This window comes from Mercenaria mercenaria, chromosome 12, assembly GCF_021730395.1.
Source record: "Mercenaria mercenaria strain notata chromosome 12, MADL_Memer_1, whole genome shotgun sequence".
Classification (NCBI taxonomy): Eukaryota; Metazoa; Mollusca; class Bivalvia; order Venerida; family Veneridae; genus Mercenaria; species Mercenaria mercenaria.
The window spans coordinates 5,672,855-5,692,704 of record NC_069372.1 but is presented as its reverse complement, the minus strand read 5'-3'; the positions used below and the strand labels follow the sequence as shown (position 1 = coordinate 5,692,704).

The window sequence follows — 19,850 nt, the reverse complement described above, 5'->3', positions numbered from 1 at the left end:
CTGAACATTGATAACCAGTTCTGATCAATAACTTGAGAACCACTTGACCCAGAATGTTGAAACTTCATAGGATGATTGAACATGCAGAGTAGATGACCCCTATTTATTTTGAGGTCACTTGATCAAAGGTCAAGGTAACAGGAGCCTGAACAGTGACTTGAGAACCACTAGGCCAGGAGTGTTGAAATTTAGCGGGATGACTGGACATGCCAAATAGATGATCCCTATTGCAGCTAACCATCAGTGTCTCTTTGACTTTCGCTCCTGACCCCTATTGACTTCTTGCCTATAGGACTTTGCATTGGGGGAGACATGCGCTTTTTTACAAAAGCATTTTCTAGTTGATTTTGGGGTCACTGTATTAAAGGTCAAGGTCACAAGGGCCTGAACATGGAAAACCATTTCTGATCAATAACTTGAGAACCACTTGACCCAGAATGTTGAAACTTCATAGGATGATTGGACAGGCGGAGTAGATGACTCCTATTGATTTTGGGGTCACTCTGTTAAAGGTCAAGGTCACAGGGGCCTGAACATGGAAAACTGTTTCCTGTCAGAAACTTGAAAACCACTTGACCCAGAATAGTGAAACTTCATAGGATGATTGGACATGCAGAGTAAATGACCTTTATTGATTATGGGGTCACTCTAATAAAGGTCAAGGTCGCAGCGAACAGAACATGGAAATCCATTTTGGGTCAGTAACTTGAGAACCAGTTGACCAAGAATGTTGAAACTTCATTAGGTGATAGGATTTACAGAGTGGATGACCCCTATTGTTTTTGGGGTCACTCTATTAAATGTCAAGGTCACAGCAGACAGAACATGGAAATCCATTTCCGGTCAATAACATGAGAACCATTTGATCTAGAACCTTCAAACTTCATAGGATGATAGGACTTACAGAGTAGATGACTCCTATTGTTTTTTGGGGTCACTCCAAGAAAGTTCAAGGTCACAAGGGGCTGAACATAGAAAACTCTTTCAATCACTTTTCAGTCAATAATTTGAGAACCATTTGACCCAGAATGTTGCAACTAAATAGGATAATTGGACATGCAGAGTAGATGACCCCTACTGATTTTGGGGTCAGTCGATCAAAGGTCAAGGTCACAGGGGCCTGAACATGGAAAACCGTTTCCAGAACATAACTTGAGAACCACTTGTCCCAGAATGTTGAAGCTTAGTGGGATGATTGGACATGCCAAGTAGATGATCCCTATTGCAACTAACCATCAGTGTCTCTTTGACTTTTGCTCCTGTCCCCTAATGACTTTTTGCCTATATAACTATGCATTGGGGGAGACATGCACTTTTCTACAAAAGCATCTTCTAGTTTTGAATGAAGTGGGCAACCTTAATTTTTCAATATTGGATTTAGAATTCAGTCTCATTAAAATCCTTTTACTTGAGGCACCCTAGAAAAAAATGATATTCACAGTTTTATTTTGTGTTTTGTAATTGTTTACCAATAGTTTGATGTTTCTTTTATCAAAATTAGTGGTATAATGAATTCTCTGCAAAAATTTTGGAGTCAGTGGCCATCACTTTGAAATTTGTCTCTACTTGAGCTTGAGGAAATAAAATTATCATGAATTATACAAAATTTATAAAAAAAAAATGGCATGGTAAAAGTTGTTTAAATTTTGCATACAAGTCTCTCACTGGATATTGCTGTAACATTGTTTTGAACATTTGAAATATTCACGGGTTATACCTTAAGAAAAAATAAGTCCCAGTAGAATGAAAAAAACCCAAACCAAATGTTGAAATTACTGTGTCTCTATTAACCCTTATGTCACAGTCACACATACGGCACGGATAGCTACGTCTAGCTACGGATAGAAACGTAATAATCCGTATCGATCCGTAACGATCCGTACCTGAGCCGTACCTTAAAGTAGTAACCCGTATCAGTCCGTAGCAATCCGTGCAGCTCAGGTACGGACCGATACGTATAACTATGTTTCTATCCGTGGCTAGATGTAGCTATCCGCGCCGTATGTGTGACTGGGGTATTAACATGCTGGACAGGATTGATTCTGCCTATGAGATCATCAGCCTGCATATCCATGCAGTCTGATCAAGATCTGCACCATTCACTATTCAGTCTGAGTGAGTGAGTATCTTTTTAGTAAGCACCCCTTTTAACACTTAATGGCACTTTCCAAATTGAAAGGTGGACAAGTTCATTTTAGAAATTTAGCAGGGTAAGTGTTATTCTACTGAAATGTTTAAGGTTAGGAAGAGGCTGTATGTAGGCTTCCCCTTGGAAAATTTTCAGTTCATACAGTTTTCCCTAAAATTGCTTTTATATCAGGATTTTTATTCTCTTTTTCCCCAAAATAATGTGAAATGACCCCTTACCATCTAAATTAAACATACCCGATGTAAATGCATATGAATCCTGTCTTGCTTTATCAGTTATCCCTAATTTAGAACATGGTTAAACCTCACTTGGTGTGTAGATCTAGTATTCTTCCATGTGAAGAAGCCTTTGAGCTGGCTCGCGGAAAGTTGGATGTTGTATCCAGGTTCCTGCCCGCGTCTGAAATAATGCTTGGAGGGGAACTTAGGGTCTTTCTCCATCTTGAGATGCTGGAATGTTATATTACCATATGACCTGTAATTGTGTATGGCATGAAACCGAACTACAAAACCCACCCACCCCCCCAGTTCTGTGTTCAGATATATGTATATTTAATGTACCTGAAGTATAAAGTTGCTATTTTGTCTGTCCATCTGTCATTCACCTGTGCAGGTTCAAATTCTTCTTGGGTAGTCTCATGAGGAAATCATACAACTGGCTTATGGAAGGTTGGTGGTTCTACCCAGTTGCAAACATGTGACTGAAATAATGACGAGGAGGGCAGTAGGGTCTTCACCTAGAATGTGACCGTAGTACCTTAATTGTGTCAGTGTAATTTACATATAGACCTTTTGAAAACTTTACAGAGATACCGATGAACCTGAAGGCTTAAATAATCTAGTGACCATTCAATATTTCAATTCTTATCACTCAAGCACAGACTGGACAAGTGTACTGAACCTCTCGTCATGGAAATCCTGTGGAAACTGTAGTATATAAAGCAGTGGTCATTTAAAATTTCAGTTTGGATCACTGTGACACAGAATTCGGTGCACCGAACCTCCAGCTGTGGAAGTCACATGTGAAAAGTGCTGGCACTTTAACCAGTGAATATTTTATATTTCAGTTCGGATCACTCTAACACAGATTCGGGTGTACCGAACCTCCAGCTGTGGAAGTCACATGTGGAAAGTGCTGGCATTTTAACCAGTGACTATTTTATATTTCAGTTCGGATCACTCTGACACAGACTCGGGTGTACCGGACCTCCCACCATGGAAGTCACATGTGGAATCAGTGAATCATGGTAAGTTTATTGTTACAGAAGTATTTTTAGCCCACCATCATCAGATGGTGGGCTATTCAAATCACTCTGCGTCTGTGGTCCGACGTCCTTCCGTCCGTCCGTTCGTCCGTCCGTCCTTCCGTTAACAATTTCTCGTTATCGCATCTCCTCAGAAACTACCAGGGGCATTTTGACCAAACTTTGTCAGAATGATGTATTGGTACTCTAGTTGTGTCCCTCTGAAAATCAGACTGGTTCAACAATTTTTTAGTGAGTTATGGCCCTTTGTTTATTTCTATAATTTACATAGATTTATATAGGGAAAAACTTTGAAAATCTTCTTGTCCAAAACCACAGAGCCTAGGGCTTTGATATTTGGTATGAAGCATCATCTAGTGGTCCTCTACCAAGATGATTCAAATTATTTCCCCGGGGTCTAATATGGCCCCGCCCCGGGGGTCACATGGTTTATATAGACTTATATAGGGAAATACTTTGAAAAACCTCTTGTTCAAAACCATAGGGCCTAGGGCCTTGATATTTTGTATGTGACATCATCTAGTGGTCTTCTACTAAGATTTTTCAAATTATCCCCCTAGGGTCAAATATGGCCCCGCCCCGGGGGTCACATGGTTTACATAGACTTATATAGGGAAAAACTTTGAATATCTTCTTGCCCAAACCACAAAACCTAGGGCTTTGATATTTGTTATGTAGCATCATCTAGTGGTTCTCTACCAAGTTTGGTCAAATTATCCCCCTAGGGTCAAATATGGCCCCGCCCTGGGGGTCACATGGTTCATATAGACTTATATAGGGAAAAGCTTTTAAAATCTTTTTGTCAGTAACCTACAATATTCAAATTTGGACCACATGTATGGTTTTGAGTGGCAAGATGAACCTTGACATGAGTTGACCTTGGTATTGACCTAGTGACCTACTTTCACATTTCTGTAGCTATAGCCTTCAAATTTGGACCACGTGCATAGTTTTGAGCACTGAAAAAACTTTGACCTTGACATTGACCTAGTGACCTACTTTCACATTTTTGAAGGTACAGGCTTCAAATTTGGACCACGTGCATAGTTTTGTGTTCCGAAATGAAATTTGACCTTGATTTTGACCTAGTGACCTACTTTCACATTTCTCAAGCTACAGCCTTCAAATTTGGACCACATGCTTAGTTTTGTATACCGAAACAAACTTTGACCTTTACATTGACCTAGTGACCTACTTTCACATGTTTGAAGGTACAAGCTTCAAATTTGGACCACATGCATAGTTCTGTGTTCCGAAATAAAATTTGACCTTGATTTTGACCTAGTGACCTACTTTCACATTTCTCAAGCTACAGCCTTCAAATTTGGACCACATGCTTAGTTTTGTGTACCGAAACAAACTTTGACCTTTACATTGACCTAGTGACCTACTTTCACATTTTTGAAGGTACAGGCTTCAAATTTGGACCACATGCATAGTTCTGTGTTACGAAATAAAATTTGACCTTGATTTTGACCTAGTGACCTACTTTCACATTTCTCGAGCTACAGCCTTCCAATTTGGACCACTTGCTTAGTTTTGTGTACCGAAATGAACTTTGACCTTAAGATTGACCTAGTGACCTACTTTCACATTTCTGTAGCTACAGGCTTCAAATTTAGACCACATGCATAGGATTGTGTACCGAAACAAACTTTGACATTGACCTAGTGCCCTACTTTCACATTTCTCAAGCTACAGCCTTCAAATTTGGACCACTTGCATAGTTTTTTGTACCAAAATAAACAGTGCCCTTAAGATTGACCTAGTGACCTACTTCCAAATTTCTCAAACTACAGCCTTCAAACTTGATGCACATGCATAGTTTTGTGTACAAAGAACTTTGTCCTTGAAATTGATCTAGTGACCTACTTTCACATTTCTCAAGCTACAGCTTTTGAATTTAGACCACATGCACAGTGTTGTGTACGGAAATGAAATTTGACCTTGAGCTAGTCAGTAAGTCTTGAAATTTGGAACACTCAAAAATGGCACATTGGTGGGCGCCAAGATCACTCTGTGATCTCTTGTTACAGATTACATGTATGTTGTTATTTGATGTACTTTGAGGGCTTTGTGGTTCACAATTATTGAATATAAAAACAAGAAACACATTAATTCGAGCTTTTTAGCTCCACTATTCGGAGAATAGGGGGGCTATTCTACTCGCCCCAGCATTGGTGTTGGGGTCTGCGTGAGCTTTCTTTGTTAAAGTTTTTCGGCAACCTTTGTTTTTCTGTCGTATCTTTGTTACTATTGCTTATATCTTACTGTAACTTCACATAAACATTGTCCAGCATACAAACAAAATATGTGCAGGGGTTGGGCCCATTATACCCAAGGTCAAGGTCACCAAGATGTTACACTTGGGTTATTTTTAAGGTTAAAGTTTTTCGGCAACCTTTGTTTTTCTGTCATATCTTTGTTACTGTTGCTTATATCTTATTGTAAGTTCACATAAATATTGTCCAGCATACAAACAAAGTATGTGCAGGGGCTGGGCCCATTATACATAAGGTCAAGGTCACCAAGGTGTTTAACTTAGGTTATCTTTAAGGTTAAAGTTTTTCGGCAACCTTCGTTTTTCTGTCATATCTTTGTTACAATTACTTATATCTTACTGTAACTTCACATAAACATTGTTCAGCATACAAACAAAATATGTGCAGGGGCTGGGTCCATTATACCCAAGGTCAAGGTCACCAATGTGTTACATTTGGGTTATTTTTAAGGTTAAAGTTTTTTGGCAACCTTTGTTTTTCTGTCGTATCTTTGTTACTATTGCTTATATCTTATTGTAAGTTCAAATTAACATTGTCCAGCATACAAACAATATATATGCAGGGGCTGGGCCCATTATACCCAAGGTCAAGGTCACAAAGTTGTTATACTTTGAATTCTTTTCATGTTAAATCTTTTTGAAATCTTCGTTTATAGACATATCTTTGGTACTTTAAAAGATAATTATTTGAAATTAAAACTGCTTCTTTATAATCATCATCTGCATGTGTGGTTACAATCCCCATAACTCTAATTGTATTATTGGCAGAATTATGCCCCTTTCATACTTAAAAGTTTTTTGGCAATCTTCACTTTCTGGATGTAACTTTAGTACAATATAAGATAGAGACTTGAAACTTAAAATGTATCTTTATCATCATCATCTGCATGTGTGGTAACAATCCCCATAATTCTGATTTGTATTTTTGACCCAATTATGCCCCTTTCATACTTAAATTTTTTGACAAACTTTGTTTTCTGGACATAACTTTGGTACTATATAAGATAATGACTTGAAACTCAAAATATATTTTTACCATCATCAACTGCATGTGTGGTAACAATCCCAGTAACTCTAATTTGTGTTCTTGACAAAATTATGCCCCTTGATGTATCTTCCTTTTAAAGTAGAGGTCTCTTATTGAGACATATATTCATTTTACTGTCAAATGGCCGAATAGTGGAGCGCACTGTCTTACGGACAGCTCTTGTTAAGATTATTGTAAGACAGGTATTGCATGAATACCAATATTTCAGCTCCTAGTCAGAAATTATTTCATTGTCATAAAAATAAAAATGAGAACAATGCTGAATTTATTTATACATGATTTCACTATTTAGAAGGCAAGCCTTAGTATGTATTTTGTAGAAAAATAGAACCAGACTAAAATTGTTTTTTATGTATGTACAATCATGTACAGTAAAGAACAGACCCCACAAGATCACAAGGGGAGAGCAAAATGCCTGAAATATCCTGAGGTTAAGCAATCCAAACATAGAAAATATAAGGAAAACAGTCCGAGACCTTAACCCTTACCCTGCTAAATTTCTATGTTAACAGGGACGTGATTCTTCCTCTTTTCAGCTGATTTCCTCTTTTTGAACTGAAAATTTTGAAAAAAAAAAATGGTCAGATTTGCCAAAACATATGCAAAAATTGTAATAATGTTGAAAGTTGTAGGGGTTATCCTCGTTTTTCCTCGCTTTTGGTCAATGGGCTGTCACATCCCTGGTTAATGAGCACGCCCATATTTCAATTTGGACAGTGCCAGTAACTGTTAAAAGCAGTGCTTGACTGAATGGCAAACAGGGAAGATCTTGATCAGCCTGCATATCATGATCTACACTGGTCATAAAGGCAGAATCGATTGTGCCCAGCATGATAAGAGTTAATTGCTCAAGTTAGGTTGGCTGCTGGAGCGATTGATCTCAACTGGCGGTATTTCACTATATTGATTGTTTTTACTTCCTTTCACACTTTATTCTAGAGGAGTTAATGAAGACATTGGAGAAGTCAGGGGACCATGATAATCTTCCATTAGGGGCAACTTGTGACTTGGCGAGGCCTCTGAGTCTGAACCCCAGGTAAGTATCTTATTTTGCAAAGATGACTTTGTCAAAAAAATTTTTTACTGGGTATATTAACTCAACTATTCGAAGAATAAGTAGAGTTATCTTACTCACCATGGCATCAATGTCACACCTTGGTTAAGTTTTTCGTAGCAGTCCGCATTTTGACAAAACCTTTTGAGATAAAGCTTTGAAACTTTCAATACTTCTGTATCATCATCATGTCCAGTTTTAGGCATGGGTACATAGCTCCATCAAGGATTTTGGCTGAATTATGGTGACTGTCCCTTTTAACTTACAAATGTTGGTTAAGTTTTTCGTACCAGTTCATATTTTGTGTAAACTGTTTGACATATGGCTTTGAAACTTTCATCACTTGTTTATTATAACAGTCACTATCTGTGCCATGTTGGAAGCTTCTGTATACAGAACATATGAGCTGTGCCATGAGAAAACCAACATAGTGGCTTTGCGACCAGCATTGATCCAGACCAGCCTGCGCGTCCGCGCAGTCTGGTCAGGATCCATGCTGTTCGCTAACGGTCTCTTTTATTGCAATAGGCTTTGAAAGCGAACAGCATGGATCCTGACCAGACTGCGCGGATGCGCAGCCTGGTCTGGATCTATGCTGGTCGCAAAGCAACTATGTTGGTTTTCTCATGGCGCGGCTCATGTAATCAGGGAAGATACATTGTAATCATGTGAAGTCTTGGTGAAAAACATTTATATCTACAATGTTTGAAGTTTCAAGGGGAGATAATCTGTATAATCTGTGGAAAGCAGGTATGAGCGAGTTCAGCTTATGGACTAGGGTTAACTCTAGTAACTACCAATCATACCTCCCGGTCTGAAGAACTCTTACGTAACTTACAGCCTACATTACCCTTAAATGTCAAGCTGAATTTGAGGTATGTTTAGAACTTCTGAGGTGGTCAGGGGAGATAATCCTGTATGATATGTGAGAAAAGCATCTATACATAGAATTTATGCGGTGGCCAGGGGAGATAATCATTGCCATGTTGAAAACTGCTGTATGTAGAACACATGATGTAGCCAGGGGACATAATCGTATAAAATAAGTGAGAAAAGCATCTACATACAGAACTTCCAATTTATTTTCAGTGATATGGTAAATACATTACCTGGACCAGTGGTTACAGAGAGAGGACAAAACAAAGTGACCTCCTACCTCACTGACGTGGAGAGACCCAAGGGACTTTATATATATCATGGTATGATATTCTACAATCAAATTTATGGATTAGTGTGCATGTCGTTGTAAGGAATTCATGGGGAAAATGATGGATGAAAAATTAATTATTGTGAAAGTAATGTTCCTTATATTTTACCGACCTTCTTAGTTAAATTAAATTGATTATTTCATATTAATTATGATGACAAGATTGCACTCTTCATGGTTTTGCTAACCTGACCTACTTATGCCCTGACTGGGAGAATGTCGTAATATTGCTATAAAATGTCATGTTTCATTTTCATCTCTGTAATGCAACATAGTTGTATCATGGACAAGATAGGTAGTTAGAGTTTCATGGTCAGATTATTAATCGGACAGTTTGTCACCTTTTTTGCAACTTCACATACCGGGTATTGTCACATAGCTACATATAGTCACGTAGCCACATATAGTCATAAAGTCACATAGCAACTATCAATGTAAGATTTAATTTGATAGGACAGCCTCTTCCCTTGATGTGACCATGTAAACAAGTTTAAATAAATTGTGAATCTGTTTCGTTAAAAAATACCAAAGTAGTCCTCTTCGCTGAAAACATAGATGCGTTTTGATAAAATTTAATTATTTCAGATGTTACAGTATTTTATTTGTGTTTGTAGATGGAATAGTGAGCCACATTTGTGCAGTGAATCTGTTTGACGGGAACACTCCACTACATCGTACTATAGAAGGTGGGGACTACAGTGTCATAGCAACCAATCTGGTTGAAGCAGACGGAGCTGTAATAAACATGCAAAATGATGCGGGTCTTACACCAGTCCATCTTGCTTGTAAACTTGGCAGGAAAAAAATCCTTGAAAAATTACTGGTAGGTTAAAGGTATACTAGACACAAATTTCATAGTTGAAAGAATCAAGTTTCTACCTATAGTGTATGTGAACATAAAATTAACATGTTTATATGTACATGTATTAACAATACTATGCATTACCGGTAGGTTTAAATAACAATACTATGCATAGGTTTAAAATACTATGCAATACATGACATTGTGTGGCTAAATAGTTAGAAAAGCTTACTGTTTATTACTGCTAAAACCTGGAAGTTTTTTTTTATCAATCAACTGTTCTTGCATAACTTTTAATGCATGAATACATTTTAGCTCAACATATGTATAATAAGTAATGTTAAATTCTTTTGATGAGGATTTTCTGCATTTGAAGTTAATGTCTGAAGATAATGTATTTCAGATGGGCATTGTATATTTTTAAGGCTTTAACTTGTTCAGAGTTCCTATGCCTATGGTGTATATCAATTCATTTAAGAAGTAATCTTGCCAAATTACCAGTCATTCATTAGACATGTAAATCTTCAGCAAGGTGTTGTGTGTGATTAGCACCAAAAATATCTGAATCAAAAATGCCAAAGTGAATTATTCTTGGCAGCATATAATTGCTCATGTCGAGTGTTTAGATTACTTAAAACACACTTCCATCTGCTATACATTATTTACATTCTAATGTGTATTGTGTGTTAAATAGTAGATGAAACATGGTAGCACTATTACTAGTTTTCTGCAAAGTGGACACAAGGCTGCCACCAGTGTATGGGTGCTTGACATCCAACCTGCTAAAGAACCAGGGAAGCTTCTGCATCTTGCACTATTCTCCCACTGAAATTACCGTTGCCTATTTAGGTTACCAGTGGCTAATATTTTAGAATGTGCGATATATTTATTTACAGACTGTAAATGGTATAGATCTAAATCTGCTTACGCTGAACGGCCATCTACCTGAAGAAATAACGAATAATAAAACCCTCATTAAAATGGTGCAGAAGGCACGGAAAGGACAGCCTGTCAGGTATGAGTGGCTTTTATACGCCCGTTTGAAAAACGGTACGTATTATGGGAACGCCCCTGGCGGGCGGGCGGCATCCACAGACTTTGTCCGGAGCATATCTTCTTCATGCATGGAGGGGTTTTTATGAAACTTGGCACAGTTGTTCACCATTATGAGACGGAGTGTCATGCGCAAGAACCAGGTCCCTAGGTCTAAGGTGAAGGTCACAGAGGTCAAAGGTCAAATTCAAGAATGACTGTCCAGAGCATATCTTCTTCATGCATGGAGGGATTTTAATGAAACTTGGCACAATTGTTTACCATCATGAGACGGAGTGTCGGTGCAACAACCAGGTCCCTAGGTCTAAGGTCAAGGTCACACTTAGAGGTCAAAGGATACAAGAATGAAAACTTTGTCCGTAGCATTTCTTCTTCATGCATAGAGGGATTTTGATATAACTTGGCACAAATGTTCACCACCACGAGATGGAGTGTCATGCGCAAGAACCAGGTCCCTAGGTCTAAGATCAAGGTCACACTTAGAGGCCAAAGGTCAGATACAAGAATGACTTTGTCCGAAGCATTTCTTCTTCATGCATGGAGGGATTTTGATGTAACTTGGCACAATTGTACACCATCATGAGACGAAGTGCTTTAGAATTACTTCCCTTAGTTGTTACTATAAATAACTTATATTGTAACTTTTTTTGTAATTGACCGTAGGGAAAAACCAAGACCACTTTTCTGTGGTACAACATAGATGTTACTTTCAAATTTTAGGTGTATTTTTACCTTGTAAGGAGTTTTTATGTGGATTTAGAAAAACAAAATAATTACAATAATTACTAAACAACCACAAAATTAAAATTCCATTTGCAAATACAGGTGCTAGAGTAAAAAAATTTGCTGTGACGGGCGTATATTGTGACATTCTGGCACTCTTGTTAAATATTCTGAAATCATTTAATTTTGTTGGCACGGAATTTCATGGTTTTAAACAAAATGGCTATCTTGCATGGATATAAATTTGTAGACTTTGAACATTAAATAAATGGAAATTTTACTCGTTTCTTGGGATTTTGTGGATTTACCTGGCAGCACAATCGGTTAGAATTAGTCACCTGTGTAATTGATGGTACGCCATTACTTTCAGTTCTTGAGATAGGTTACATGAGTATTAAAATACAGGATTCATTCATCAGTGTACAAGTGACACTTAGTCTTCTGCTTCAGAATTTATGCAGTTCAAGAAAAATTGTTCGTAGTGGATTTAAATTTCTGGTCACTATTTGACTGCTATTTGTACTACTAATTTTGTATGCAGTAAATGTTCTTAAAGTGTAAATCAGTCTGGAATTGGGTACAAACTTTATTTTTCATTGCAGACAGCGCCAGGTCCCTGTGGAAGGACAAGCTGGGAGTGTCAGGACACTGACGGAGTCCTTACCATCAGTCAAAAGTTTTGGGGGCGGATCCACAATAAACTTTGATAAAATCAATGATATATATCATTCATTGAGACAACCTCCAAGGGCAGGAGAATATATAGCATAATATTTCTTGATTGTGATCAATGACTGAGTAATTACAGCAGGTCTTATGTGATCCAAGCAGAGATCTCTTTCTGCTTTTACATTCTTTAGCAGAATAAATTATCTTTTTTCTCCCACAAATTGTGCAGTCCAACAGAAAATAATTTTCATAATTTAATGGTGCTAATCCTCAGTGTATTCATCAAAAAGGGGGTATGTTTCCCACCTACCTCTTCAAAAATGAAAATTATTAGAGGTTTAGATAGCTGTGTCCAACATGAAATAAGACTGAAATAAAATAATGTGTGTAACCAAAACAAATGTTAGTCATTCTAATGCATGGATTTGTTGCAAAATCCATTGTACAAACATCAATGTAGGTAATTAATGTATTCTTGTGATCATTTTAAGGAAAATGTTTGATACTTTAATGATATGGCTGTGATGGCCTTCCATATATGTAAGGTACTCCTATTATAAATAACTAATAAGGCAATCTAAAATTACCTGGAAATGATTCTTCAGATCTGTCCGAGAACTATGGAAAGGAAAGTCTGCCATAATTGCTTGATGCATGGAGCTAAGAACAGGACTCCAGGGAATAATTAAACGGCAAACATTTGTGATTATCATTTTCATTGTACAATTGTTGAATGCTTTCACACATGAAATCTGTTTTACATGCAAAAGGACCAAGATTTCAGTGTTTTCCAGTGGTGTGTAAAATCGGCAGTCTTTACTTTTTTTTCATTATACATCACTTATTCAGTGTACATTTGTATACGTAATAAATGTGTGAAATACTGTATGCTTCTGTTCTACCAAGGATTGATGCCAAGCTTCAGAAGTATTGCAACATCTCTGCAACAGAACTTGTGCATAGTTAAATTTTGTTCAGATGTCAGTATGTGCAATATTTAATCTGTGATGGCATTGTTTTTTTTTTAATGGTGAAGAAATCTGTAGAATGCAAGTCGAGTTTAATACATATCATTACGTAGAATATTTTACTCAGATGATTCTTTTGTACAGTATTTTCTTATAATCGAAAGTTTCATAATGTAAAATGTTATTTCAGCGCATGAAGTGATTGGTACATTTATACATGGGTTTTTCTTGATTATTTCCCTGGGGGAACCTCACCGATTCCAAAAATCTTCTTTGAGAAGTAGTTTGTTTGCAGTACAGGAGTTTCAGGAGTGCCAAGGAGACGAGACAAATTGTTATTGCAGATAAAGTTGTGAAAATGGGCACTTGATCTATGTACAAAAAATAAAATGCTATAAAAAAAAAGTCAGTAAATACCTTACCATATTGAAAGAGGACTGCTTGATAACCTAATTTTCACTTACTCATTGCCAAAGAAAAAAATGGCTGCCATTTCGATTATGGTAGATTTTGAAAGGTTCATAACTTTTTCATCTTTAATACTATTTTGACACTGAAAATAATTTACAAAGACCTGATGGATAGAATGAACATAAAAGCATCGTTACCTTTCCCTTTAATAAGGTTATTTCATGAATGAACAACAGAAGGTCGGGAATTCCAATCTATTGACATTTTTAGGTATTTACACAGCTATTTTTACTAACTTGCACACATTCCAGGGAAAAAAACTGTAGTTGAGAGACAGTTCATTTGTGGTTCCACTGTATACTTTTGTTACATATGCATCCCGATTTCTCACTCTTTTTACAGGAATATTTCTGTGTTTGTATTAGGAAGACATTTGTCAAAAATAATCAGGGACTGTTTGTTTTACAGATGTATATATCGGTTTAGGGAGCATGTTCAATTTAATATTTTTTGATTTGATTTTATGTAAGATTGCATTATGCCACTAAGTTTTATATTGTTTGTGCAATATTGATGTTAAAATGATACCAAACACTAATTAACATTAATTAAAGATTTTGATATAGTAAGTTTATTTATATATAATTATGATATAACTTAAGAATGTTTTAATATTATTTGACATTGCAGTAGAAACTACAAACAGCCCGCCCGCTTAGCTCAATAGTAAGTGTGCAGATCTACGGATCGCAGTCTCGAGTTCGATCCTCGGGCGAGGCGTATGTTCTCTTTTCTGTATGTTCTCACAATTTGATAACAGACATTGTGTCTAAAATCATTCGTCCTTTACCTCTGATTTATGTGGGAAAATTGGCAGTTACTTTCAAAGAACAGGTTTGTACTGGTACAGATTCCAGGAACACTAGTTAGATTAACTGCCAGCCGTTGCATAACTGAGATACTGTTGAAAAATGGTGATAAACACAAAAGAAACTAGAGATGCTTTTGAGAAAAAAGCACATGTCTCCCACAACTGCCCAATAAAAAAAGACTAGTTTCTCTGGATGGTCTAGACGAATGGATCTAATCAGTAATTCAAGGGCCATAATTCAAAAGTGCCTAAGCGGATTTGGCTAGTTATCGAACTTAGCCGAGATCTTATGGTCAAACACATTTTGTTCAAGTTTGGTGAAGATCCGATGAGAAATGTTCGACTTGAGTGCAGACAAGCTTTGTGACAGTGCTGCCCAATGAAAAATGACTAGTTTCTCTGGATGAATGCATCCAATCAGTAATTCAAGGGCCATAATTCAAAACTGCCTAAGCGGATTTGGCTAGTTATCGAACTTGGCCGAGGTCTTATGGCCAAACACATTTTGTTAAAGTTTGGTGAAGATCCAATGAGAAATGTTCGACTTGAGTGCAGACAAGCTTTGTGACAGACAGACACACACACACACAGACAGACAGACTGGAGTAAATCAGTATGTCTCTCACACCACTGTGTGGTGGGAGACATAACTATAAAACAATTTTTAGGGTTTTTTTTAACTTTCTTTGGTTGAAGCTTTATAGCTCACCAGAGCACGAAGTGCTCAAGGTGAGCTTTATTGATCGCCCTGTGTCCATCATCAACAGTTTGACTGTTAACACTCTAGAGGTCACAATTTTGGCCCAATCTTAATGAAACTTGGTCAGAATGTTACCCTCAATAAAATCTTGGACGAGTTCGATATTGGTCATCTGGGGATTAAAATCTAGGTCACCAGGTCAAATAAAAGAAAAGCTTGTTAACACTAGAGGCCACATTTTTGACCCTATCTTTGTGAAACTTGGGTCAGAATGTTTACCTTGATGACCTCTAGGCCAGGTTCAAAAACTAGGTCACTCGGTCAGATCAAAGGAAAAGCTTGTTAACACTCTAGAGGCCATATTTATGACCCAATCTTCATGAAACTTAGTCAGAATGTTTATCTTGATGATTCCGAGACCAAGTTTGAATCTGGGTCATGTTGGGTCGAAAACCAGGTCACTAGGCCAGATCAAAGGAAAATCTTGTTGACACTCCGAGACCACATTTTAAGTTTGAAACTCATGAGAACTAGTCAGAATGTTTGCCTTGATGACCTCTAGGTCAAGTTCGAATCTGGGTCATGTGGGGTAAAAAACTAGGTCACCCATTCAAATTAAAGGAAAAGCTTTTTAACACTCTAGAGGCCACATTTATGACCCTATCTTCATGAAACTTGGTCAGAATGTTTATCTTGATGACCTTTAGGCCAAGTTTGAATCTGGGTCATGTGGGATACAAAACTAGGTCACCTGGTCAAATCAAAGGAAAAGCTTGTTAACACTCTGTGGGCCACATTTTTGATTCAATCTTCATAAAACTTGGTCAGAATGTTTGGTATCATGAAGTCTTAAGTATGATTTCGACTCTGGGTCATGTAGGGTCAAAAACTAGGTAAAATCAAAGGATAAGTTTGTTTATACTCTAGAGGCAATTTTTTTTCTCCAATCTTCATGAAACTTTGTCAGAATGTTTGTTTTTATGAAATCATGGACGAGTTTTAATCTGGATCATGTGGGGTCAAAAAATAGGTCACTAGGTCAAATGAAAGGAAATGCTTGTTTACACTCAGGCCACATATTTTGGTCCAATCTTAATGAAAATTGGTCAGAATGTTTGTCTCCATGAAATTTCGGACAGGTTAAAAATTAGCTCCTGTTGGGTAAAAATCTAGGTTACTAGGCTAAATCGAAGAAAAAAACAGTAGAGGCCACATTTTTGCTCCAGTCTTCATGAAACTTGGTCAGAATGTTTATCTCCTTGAAAACTCAGACAAATTTGAAACTTGTCACGGGGTTTCAAAAGCTGGGTCACTAGGTCAAAAATGTATGTTATGTTTTGTAACTCTGGTGAGCTACCTAGGGCCATCATGGCACTCTTGTTTATCCCCCCGCCAAAGGCGAAGGGGATATTAGAAATGCTCTCCGTCCGTCCGTCCGTGCGTCCGCAACGATCTTTGTCCGGAGCATAACTCCAAAAGTACTGGAGGGATTTTCTTCAAACTTCATACACTGATAGAACACATTGGGAGGAAGTGCAGTGTGCAAGAACAATAACTCTACCTTGCCTATTTTTTGAGTTATTCCCCTTTATCATATTTTCTTCAAAAAATTTGTCCGGAGCCTAACTCCAAAAGTACTAGATGGATTTTCTTCAAACTTCATACACTGATAGAACACATTAGGAGGAAGTGCAGTGTGCAAGAACAATAACTCTACCTTGCCTACTTTTTGAGTTATTCCCCTTTATCATATTTTCTTTAAAAAAATTGTCCGCAGCATATCTTTTTCATGCATGGAGGGATTTTGATATATCTTGCCACAAATGTTCACCACCACGAGGTGGAGTGTCATGCGCAAGAACCAGGTCCCTAGTTCTAAGGTCAAGGTCACACTTAGAGGTCAAAGGATACAAGAATGAAAACCTTGTCCGGAGCACTTCTTCTTCATGCATAGAGGGATTTTGATATAACTTGGCACAAATGTTCACCACCACAAGACAGAGTGTCCTGCGCAAGATCCAGGTCCCTAGGTCTAAGGTCAAGGTCACACTTAGAGGCCAAAGGTCAGATTCAAGAATGACTTTGTCTGAAGCATTTCTTCTTCATGCATGGAGGGATTTTGATGTAACTTGGCACAATTATACACCATCATGAGATGAAGTGTCATGCGCAGTTCCCTTCTTTAGAATTACTTCCCTTTGTTGTTACTTTAAATAGCTTTTATTGTAACTTTTTCATTACTATGGTAGAGAAAAATCGAGACCACTTTTCAGTAGTACAACATGCATGCTACATCCAATTTTGAGGTGTATTTTGACCAATCTCTACCTAGTAACGATTTTTGTGTGGACTTACAATTTTTTTTTTTTTTTTTTTTTTTTTTTTTTTAAAGATTAACTTCCATTAGTTGTTACTATAAATAACTTATGTTGTAACATTTTTATAATTGACCACAAGGAAAAAACAAGACCACTTTTCTGTGGTACAACCTGGATGTTACTTTCCAATTTTAGGTGTATATTAAGACATCTCTACCTGGTAATGAGTTTTTTTGTGGACTTAGAAAAACAAAAGACTTACAATCATTACTAAACAACCACAAAATTAAAATTCCATTTGCAAATACAGCTGCTAGTGTAAAGAAATTTGCTGTGTCGGGCATATATTGTGACATTCTGGCACTCTTGTTCCCCGTTAGCTTTCCATTCCTTCTTTTTACAGTAGCCATATAGAAAAACATCATACAGCTATACTGTTCATGAAAATTAATAAAATTTAGCAGTAAACCACCTCACCACTGAATAATTCTTTCTTCCACATCTTTAAAACCCCTGATGTGGACCACAACTAAATGGTTTTTCAAAGCTTCTCCCAAAATGAATACTTTCAGACACTAACTTGCCAGGAACTTTAGCCTTCAATTATAATATGCCCGGCGGGGGGATTGGCCATGTCTAACATGGCTCTTGGTTTTCTTAATTTTGGAATCTGAGAGTCTGACTTTATTTTCATTTTTGTAAAATATTCAAGATCTTTTAAAATTGAGATTGGTAAAAGAATGATTTTATTAAAGCCTTTTTTGAGAAATCAAGTTTAAAATGATGTAAAAGGGTTGTTTTGGGTTGAAGTATCACCAGCGCAGTTTATGGTGACTTTGAAGCTTTAATGATGGAGAAAATTCCCATCATCAGTGTAAACCAGTTTGAAATGCTGTTAGGTATTTACAGGAATCTCATGAAATTCTTCACTTCTTTTTCCACTGTTTGGTTTGCATGTTCTGTAGAAAAAGATATTTATAAGACTATACCATTGAATATAAATACATGTTTCTAAAGAACTCGAAGGGTGTTAGTAAGACTTTTTTAATTGTTCTTCATTATCTTTTATGAGATTTTGCGTTTATTGTAAAAAAAAAAAAGCCCTTTTTTATTGTTTTTCATTGCCTGTTTCAGCTGTTTAGGGCTATTATCTGAAATTAGCAGTTTTGGCTCCATGTTGTGCTTGATTTACATGAAACATTGGGAAAATAGTAGCCAAAAACAAACATACAAAAGATTTAATATAATACTTAGAAAATGCTTGATTAAAAAGTTTTAAGTGGAACACAGAATGAGCATGAAGTAGGTTTACAGCTTGTATTATTTATTTTGAGAAAAACAATTTTTACGGCCCCTTCAGGCTTAGAACATAAACTACAAAAAAAAACTCCAAATCACACTCCCCCAATAAACCACAGATAAAATTTAAACTAAACTCTAAACTACACTTTTTTTTTTTTTTTTTTTTTTTGCCCATGTTATGGATTGGCGGCGAGTGTGACTTGTTTTCTTAACTTTCTATTGTTTTTACTGTTTTTAGAAAGTATTGTATATCATCTGGAATGATTTTTAATTTATTTGTTATATAGGTTTATATTACACGTTATTAAATAGAACACAAACATATTTTGTTAATTATCATTTGTTAATGTGAATAAATAAATGAATTTAAAACTGTTGCATATTAAGAGATTAAATAAAATAAACAATTTACTTTAAAGTTAATTTTTCATTTGCATCCATTTCCAATGAGTAGGCAGGCATGCTACTATTTTAATCAAGTATCTTGCCTATGATCTTTCTAGAACTGTGCAAGGTCAGTGTATGTCGTACATTAGTGCGCAAATGGGACACATTTTCTTTGATACAGTCTAGTGTCCACTAATATACAAGCTAATCTCAGTCTGGAGACATTTTCTTTAAACAGCCTTGTCCATTAAGCTTAATTTGGGACAAGTGTGGGGATGGCATGCCATAGGCCATTTTAACACCGAAGTTTCCTGCCAAGGCTGTGCCACTTATTTGCTAGCATGTTGCGTGAAAGTGTGTTTTTGGTGTCGCCTTCACTGTAATTTTAATAAAGAGATTTCTATGCTGGTGATGGAATTTTCAAGTACTTTAGTCTGCATTACCTTTCTTAAATTAAAGGTACAGTTGATTTCAGACAAAGCTAGGTGTATATAAGGAAAGGTCTGGTCACTGCTCTTGGTTTCTATTTACATACTTACCTTTCTAAAATGGACAGGTCCATTCTTTAATTTGGGCACTACCACTTATGATTCCAAGGGGTGAAAATTTATGTGCAGGCTGATCTTTGTCTGCACAGGTCACA

At 36.8% G+C, this 19,850-nt stretch overlaps 1 protein-coding gene across 7 annotated transcripts in view; it reads left to right on the top strand.

The window, feature by feature from the left end:
* Nucleotides 1-19,231, top strand: part of LOC123535356 (serine/threonine-protein phosphatase 6 regulatory ankyrin repeat subunit A-like) — a 103,018-nt gene extending 83,787 nt beyond the window's left edge. For all 7 annotated transcript variants that reach the window (XM_053519041.1, XM_053519042.1, XM_053519043.1 and 4 more), the window contains 6 exons: nucleotides 3,319-3,395; nucleotides 7,682-7,778; nucleotides 8,886-8,995; nucleotides 9,618-9,826; nucleotides 10,702-10,820; nucleotides 12,184-19,231. In XM_053519041.1, the coding sequence (XP_053375016.1) occupies nucleotides 3,319-3,395; nucleotides 7,682-7,778; nucleotides 8,886-8,995; nucleotides 9,618-9,826; nucleotides 10,702-10,820; nucleotides 12,184-12,352 (781 nt within the window). In that variant the 3' untranslated portion in view covers nucleotides 12,353-19,231. The remainder of the gene's footprint in view (nucleotides 1-3,318; nucleotides 3,396-7,681; nucleotides 7,779-8,885; nucleotides 8,996-9,617; nucleotides 9,827-10,701; nucleotides 10,821-12,183) is intronic.
* The last annotated feature ends 619 nt before the right edge of the window (nucleotides 19,232-19,850 follow it).